The sequence below is a fragment of the Haplochromis burtoni genome, unplaced genomic scaffold (genome assembly GCF_018398535.1).
Source record: "Haplochromis burtoni strain Fernald_Lab_line unplaced genomic scaffold, NCSU_Asbu1 Contig_283, whole genome shotgun sequence".
Classification (NCBI taxonomy): Eukaryota; Metazoa; Chordata; class Actinopteri; order Cichliformes; family Cichlidae; genus Haplochromis; species Haplochromis burtoni.
In genome coordinates, this window is record NW_024582644.1 from 429,938 (window position 1) to 437,737 (window position 7,800).

Consider the following 7,800-nt stretch of genomic DNA (forward strand, 5'->3'; position numbering starts at 1 on the left):
AAGATCGATTGTCCTCTCACTAACAAATGATTTCAGAAGGTGAACGATCCATTAGGTGAGGAAAAAACAGAATTTAATGGGATCTCTCTTTATTATTAAGCAGAGAGATTAAAATGTCAGAGTGTGAACGGCTGCTGCAGAAATATGAGAGGAAGAGAGCAGACACGCTCGCTGACCAAGACCAATCATGAAAAAACAATAAAATACATTTGAAATTGGCTTAACAGCAGAGCAATGCAGATCTTAATATAACACTCCGATGATGTATGTGTATTTAAAGAGCTTTTGTTGCTGTAATTACATTTCCTCTCCATCCTGGCTGTGAGCAGATAAATCCTTCCTGTGACTGTCAGAGTGGACATCGAGAGGAAACACAGCGACGCTGCTGTCAGACGACCCCGCCCCCCCCGCCAAGCTTCATGTTCACTTCAGCTCAATTCAGCTTCATGAAGTTTGGGCCTAAAGCTGTAACGATCCACAGGGTGCGGGCCCAAGTACAGGACACGAGACACAGAGCAAAATGCAAACACATCTGTCTGACTCAGGGGAGAAAAATGGCAAGGGGCTGATTTGCAAGGATGAAATCCTTTTTGCAAAGATTTCACAAGGAAACACAAGGAAAGCTCAATGCCAGGCACTGCTAAGAGAAAGTGGAACGTGACAAAGGGAACTGAGGGAGCATCTGCTGGGGCAACAATGATTCATTGATGGCAGCAGGGGGCAAAAAATCAAAGAATTTACAGAAAAGCAAAAACAAGTGACACTCCAGCAAGTGGATCATTTGCACAATGATGCAAAAAGAAGTTAAAGATAAGATTGTGTCATTGCACAGTCAGACTAGAGTCCAGACATCCATCAAAAATGGTGGAGGGCGATGTCTGCAGCTGTGAGCAGCAGAGCCTGTAGGTGACCACTCGAGAGTGACAAAGATGGATTTCCAGGTAGCGGAAAGGCTGAGCACCTGAGCTGTGACAACAAGGAGCGACTTGGAAAAACTCTGTGAACTGAACGAACTGTCAAGGAAACGGCTAGAACGACACTTCAAGCAGAGCAAGATGCACTGGGAGCGAAGGTGGAGGTAGAGTATGTACAAAATAAAACAGGAAGTTAACAGACACCCCAAACCATGATGATAACAAGCAACATGGACGATAACGACACAAGAGCAAGTCTAGCAACAATTTTAGAAAAATAAATAAATGAGCAGATATAAAACACATTTATCCAAAAGTCTGTTTAATTACAAATATATTTGTAATATTCAAAAAAGCTCAGCAGCTACTAGCTGTGCTTGCACACACTCAGTGCTCAGTATCAGCAACAGCACACAAGCATCAAAGAGAACATCACCATTACACCACCGTGCTGCCAGGCTGCAGCCCTGGAGACGGGGTGAAGACTACCAGTGTCACCAACACTCAGCCCAGTCGGGTCAAAGTAAAAGATCAAACTAACAGGATGAATGCAGCGTTTACTGTGGGCATCAGAGGCAGCTCCGCCCTCTCTGTCCTAATCCCCTCACACAGTGAAGCACTGATATGCACACTTCTGCAGTCCACAAGCTGAAGTGATTCTTCAGTTAGCGAAAAGCTAGATTATTGGCAAAAGTTCACATCTGTGAGCTCAGAATATAGAAATGACATCTGAGTATTTCACAGCAGGAACGACATGCTTTTATCACACTTGTCTCATAACGATGCAACTTGCTGTCTGACAGCATGTCGTGTCTTCAACAGCCAGAGACGATATCTGTTGCCACGTCGCAGTAACATGATTTGCTGCCACTAAACCAGGTTTCCCACCTTTCCAGCTGCACTTGTAGAACAGCCAGCAGGAGTAATCTCCCCTCCAGGATTTCTGCAGGATTTGAAAAATCCTAAATCAATGCTTTTTAAGACATTTAAGACCTCAAGAAATCAAAATGAACAGTGACTAAATGAATTCAGGCTTATTGCTAAGCTCAGGTCAGAGGTGCAAAGCTCCAGTGCTCGAGGGCCGTCGTCCCTGCTGCAACACACCTGAATAACATTAGCAAGCCTTGACTGCACGCTGAGGAGGCAGTCCAGCCATGTGACTCATGTTACAGCAGCTCATGAGTGAATGCACAGTGCAACACAAGTACTTTCTTAAGATTTATTGAGATTTACTTGAGCAGGGTAAAAATATAAAGTGAAACTTCCCTTTCTCTTGTTTTTCCATCTCCCGGAGTTCTCCTAGTTTGCTGTTCATCCCAGAAAATCCCACCTTTATACAGAACCTGCTTACGGACCAGTTATTCCATGTTGATATTAGCAAAGCATTAAAACAAATAAGCAAAACAAGTGACACGAAGCCTCTGACGGCAGCGTTGTTCTATGAAACAGGAAGGTGTGGACGTTTCCTCTCAGGCTCTGTGAATAACGATATGCCCAAAGTTTGACCAGCGAGAGCCAAAAATGACTTCGTACCACAGCTTTACCTGAACCTGCTGACCTGAAACCTCAGGGGTCACTGCTGCAGGCTGACTGGATAACTGCATGTATGAGAAGTTAACATGTATTCATAATAGAGCACCCAGGGAGAGCATTTCTCTACAAAGGAATGTTTACATGTTTCTGCACTGCCTGTTTAAAAGTCCTTTAATGCAGACCTGAGTAGTGGACTGGGTGTGATCTCAGCCTACCTACGAACAGCTGGCTGCTGAGCCGTAAGCGGAGGTGTCCGTCAGCCGGAGCCTCTAGGAAGCGGAGGGGGAGCTGGTCGACCTGCACGGAGGCCTCCTTGGCGTTGCGCTCCGCCCTCACGTAGTGCCACTGCCTGTCATTCAGAGGGACGTGGGACTTCACGGACAGGACCGCCGGACCGTTTCCCACGTCGAAGGAGAAAGTCACCACTGAGGGAGCTGGGAGCCACACACACACACGCACACACACACACACACACACACACACACACACACACACACGCACACACACGACATTCAGGTCAGACTGAATGCGATATTAGGTTTTTATGTTCTTCTCTATCCTGCCTTTCTGATGCAATCTGATACAATGCTGCTGGGAGAACCTGATGACCTGCATAGATTTATGAGCGGCTCAGCTGACAGCTCGTCAATATTTCACAGTGTCTCTGATGCTGCATTCATACATAATGGCTCCAAATATCCTCACCATTCCTCCAGATAGGATGTGAACGCAACACACTGCAATCAACAACCTTACCTTTAGCTAATGACACAGCGCTGTGGAACTGCATGTGATGGCTGCATATGCACTGCGTACTAAGATGAACTAATATCCTGATTTTCTTAAATTTTCCACAGTCAATCTGATTCATTCCTGCTTCAGTGAACGCATCAGGTGTCACTGTACAGGTCACGAAGAGCGGACTTTGTGACAGCATGACATTACTGTTGCGTGTGTCATTAGGATTACATCATTCAGTGGAGTCCTCACACGCTGCTTCTCTGGGAAATTAAACTGTCAGCAGGAGCTAGCATGTCCACCTGAGACTGATCAGCAGGCTTTAGGAGGCGCTCTGTGCTAATACGTGGGTACAACACTGTCATAATCACAGACTGATTGGTAACCAGGGTGGTTTATAAGCAATACCACCATGGTCATGTCATGTTAACAAGTTGTTAATTTCACTAATTAAATCCATTTCTACAAAGTCACCCATTTCTAAATCATTAGCAGTTTCAGACATTGCTGCTGTTTCTATAGTTTGTCTTCAAAATGATCTACTTACCCCGGCTACGCTTATTAGCACAAACGAGGTGTTAGCGCTGTATTTATGGATGCAGACTGCTAATCAAACTATTCCAATAATGAGTTTTTCACTTGTGGTTTTGGTCACATTTATTCGTTTTATTAAATAATGTTACATCTTAAAAAGCAGGGTTCTCCTGAACCCTGCAGCCACGTTTGGCCCGCTTGGATCAGCTCGTTACGTAGCGCTCCACCCTGCATGTACACGGTGCTTTTGTAGTCTTACGGCTCAGAGTCACATTTTAACCGTACACTCGTGCTGCACTTTACTCCACACACAGTCCATATGATGACACAGTGAGGCGTGACTTCACAAACCTACACGTGTCATCACAGTGCTCTGCTCTGATAGCAACCTGCAGGCTGCACGTTATGCTTTAAGCAGGTGTCGTTAAAAACAGTGTTATTTTCATTATCACACACACATGTGTGTATGTACATGCACTCATGTCCATGTGCGAACCCTCTAATTTATTCCACTGTCTAAATGTTGTTTTGTGTTCAATGAGTTTATTACCAGAATCAGGTCAAACACAGCTTAAACATAACCTTAAGCTAATGTTTCCCAGTTATGACTGAACTGCTCTTGTTTGTAGTTTGTGTGTATTGCACGTCTCATACTGTAGACACAACGTGCACTCACAGCTAAGCTCGACTCTGATGAAGTCCTTGAGGCCCTGGTTCTCCAGGAACACTCCAGAAGGAGCGCTGGTCTTGAAGTAAAAGGAGATGTCAGACGCCAGCTCTGCCTGTAGGGTGGGGAAGTACAGGTACGACGACTCCTGGTAGAAAGAGGCTGCGTTCCATATCGACCCTGGAAGGACAGGAGGAAGCGAAAAGAACGTAAAGATGACGAAGTGAAGGGAGGAGGCGGTGAGCGGAGAAGCTGTGTCACGCTGCATCTCGAGGACATTTTTGTTCATCAGTGTAAAACCTGTGACTTTTGCAGAGTCTTATTTCCACCAGCAGGTTTTCAGTCAAATGCAGCACATAAAACTCAATAACTCTTGTTAGGAGAGTTCATTGCCATGTGATGCTGTGCTGCTGAAATACTGAGATCAAAAATTTCTGTGAAAGAAAATCAGTCTTTTAAAAGATACTTTGGTTCTGCAGAGAAGATCGAAAAGCAAATAATCCAAGACATCGGTGAACGTGCAGCGACCGTACGTGGCACACAATAGGTGACATCACAGGGTCTGAAACACTGTAGCTATCCTCTAAATAATTTATACATTACATGCATTATACATCATCAGCCAGACGTTTGATGTGTTTAAGAAGCTTTGATAGCTGCTATTACACTTAAAATAGACTTATTTGGGGGGCGGGGGATGGGGGAAGCTGGCACGCTTAAATTCTAAGACAAGCAGCACAAAATCAAACCCCAGCCCTCTGCAACACCTGCAGATATTTACTGGAAGCGAACTGAAATCTCTGTGATCCTGACTGCACCACAGATGAGGCTTTAACTCTCGATCCAGCGACAAACATAAAAGCACAAGTCGCAAAGACATTGTGTGAACATTTTGTGTCTCTAATCAGCCTCCATCTGCAGCCAAATCTGGAACAGTAGCTTCAACAGTGAGGTGATCACCTACTGTCTCCATAACAACGCAGAGGGCCGATGTGGTAGACAGCCTGCGAGCCCATTCTGTCGGTGTCTCCGATCACTATCTGGCTCACTGGTAGGTGGTCTTTGTAGGAGAGGACTCCTGTGTCATTAGCCCTGTGACAGAACAGAGAAAAGAACCGAATAAATAGTAATACACCAATCCTCAGGGGCCCGATTCTTTCATGGGGGTCCAGATAAAGGCTGACTTTCAGCTCCGTTAGCACAGAGCGCGCGGTAAACACCCCATAAAGGGAACCATCTATTACAGAGCACACATTTGCCTGTGAAAACATGGAGCTGCAAGCAGGAAGGCTTTGGAGTGGATTAACGCAGCATAAACAAAGCCATTGAGAATGTTTAAACTCCAGCACAGCCTTTGTTTCTTCATTCATGGCTCAGAAACGATGATGAGTTTAATCAAAAGTGAAATATTATGTATGAGCTGTAATTAATCATTTTGGATTAAACTGTGCTATACGAAATTGTCAAAGGCATTTTCACACAATCCCAAACAGATAATGAGCTGCAGAAATCCGAGTGTGAAAATGACATTGAACACTGTATGATCTACTCGCTTCATTTTTAGCAGACAAATTTCGACAAAATCCTGGAACCTGAGCTGCTCGTGGTGGTAGTGTTCCCTCTGGGAGGAGCACAACGGCGACTCGTTAGTCACATGGTCTGTCTCACAGTTCATGGACAAACCATCCATTTATCATTATTTCATGTGTCCTTCTGTTTCCTACACACAGCTGTGGTCTCACATCAGTGTGGATCAGATTATCACTGCCTCCTACAAAAAAGTAGGGTCTTTGTAAAACGCGGATGTGTGACATCAGCTAAAGAGACGACATGTCCAATGTTTTAAACACAAACAAGCTGAGAAACGTGCAATAAGAAAATAATTGTGTGTGATGGAGAGGCCGCCAGGTACAAAGATGGGCAGCTTCCACAAGAAAGGTGTTCCTGACTGAAAACACACACACACACACACAGACACACACACACCCTCTCCAGCTGTAGTGAGGGGTCTGGGAGTCGACTGGCCCATCTGCAGTCAACAAAGAAGCTGCAGTAAGTCCTTTATCAGAAAACCAGGGAGGCTCGAGAAGCTTTCCAAGGCAGAGCAGTGTGTGCAACACATCCAGTGATGATGCAAATGATGTAATGATGAAACAGAAGGTCTCGCTTCCTAAATCTAGAACGCTGCACTGGACTCTTTTACATCAACGTGAGGTTTAAATGATTTATCATAATTTTTGATTGTGTTCACTTTAACGTTTGGTAGCTGTTTAAATCTTTTTGCAGTAGCAGTTTTATAATTCACCTACAGGATACAGAATAGTGTTCATAACGTGAATAAAAGCAGCCATGTGTGCGCTGTCTGTACCATGTGTCTGTGTCAGCATCACAGTTGCAGAAGTAGTTCATGTCAATGCAGTTCTCCTCCAGGCTGCAGGAGCACTGCTGAACTCCAGGCAGGAAGCCTCCCCAGTAGCTCCTCTTTTCTCCTTCCCGGTCCAGCCACCACGAAAGCGGACTGCCATCTGCAACCAAACCACAGTCAGCACGCCGCTGCAAAGGACTCACACAGTACAGCAAATATAAGTAAAACCACTGGCTTTAAAAAACAACATGAAACCCAAAGACAGTTTCTTTCTTTTAATTTACAACAACACCATCGAAAAGAAGTATGAAATAAAATATTATTATTATTGTTTATTTTAAATGCTGTGATGTGATAAACAGTGAAATGACGCCACACTACCTGAAACCAAAAACATAACTAAAGGGTTAAACAGCTTCAATCAGTGTGACCCTGCTCTGCACAGAGGCCAGCTGGCATGGAGAAGCCCATTAAGCCACATGTCACAATGCATAATCAGTGTTACATGCTGGGGGGCTCTCATCCTGCAGCATTATAGGCAAAGATTTATGTATGGATACATGTCACAGCAGTGAGCAGTGGGGTCAGAGGCCGGAAGCATCCCTGTGAAACTCACTTTAACATCATCCATCACTTTGGCAAAACTGGTGACACAAATGTTAATTGTATGCATAAGTGAGGAGCTACAGGAACAATGAGTATGCACCAACATTTGCATTACAAAGGATGGGAATAATCCACATCTTTATCCTGTGTATTCATCGCTGTCCGCTGCACATTTTAAAATAGTCCTGAGACATCAAACAGGAACACAAACTACAACAGGCTACAATCAATACATCCTGCAGGAGAGGTCTCTCTAATCACATCCTTTAACTGGCTGAATACTGACAGGAAAAATGTGTTTCCTGTCTCCTTCACAGAAATGACTGTTGTGATACATCGTTGCCCAATGTATCACATGCATGTATCAATGTATCACCTTCACATGTATGTATCAATGTATCACATTCACATGTATGTATCAATGTATCACATGTATGTATCAA

The 7,800-nt window shown here is 44.3% G+C and overlaps 1 protein-coding gene across 1 annotated transcript in view; it reads right to left on the reverse strand.

Moving 5' to 3' along the window:
* cntnap5a (contactin associated protein family member 5a) overlaps nucleotides 1-7,800 on the reverse strand; it is a 125,758-nt gene that overhangs the window by 23,587 nt on the left and 94,371 nt on the right. The window contains exons 14-17 of the mRNA XM_005940848.2: nucleotides 6,755-6,911; nucleotides 5,351-5,478; nucleotides 4,396-4,566; nucleotides 2,663-2,881 (exon numbers count right to left, since the gene is read on the reverse strand). Coding sequence (XP_005940910.1) covers nucleotides 2,663-2,881; nucleotides 4,396-4,566; nucleotides 5,351-5,478; nucleotides 6,755-6,911 — 675 coding nt within the window. The remainder of the gene's footprint in view (nucleotides 1-2,662; nucleotides 2,882-4,395; nucleotides 4,567-5,350; nucleotides 5,479-6,754; nucleotides 6,912-7,800) is intronic.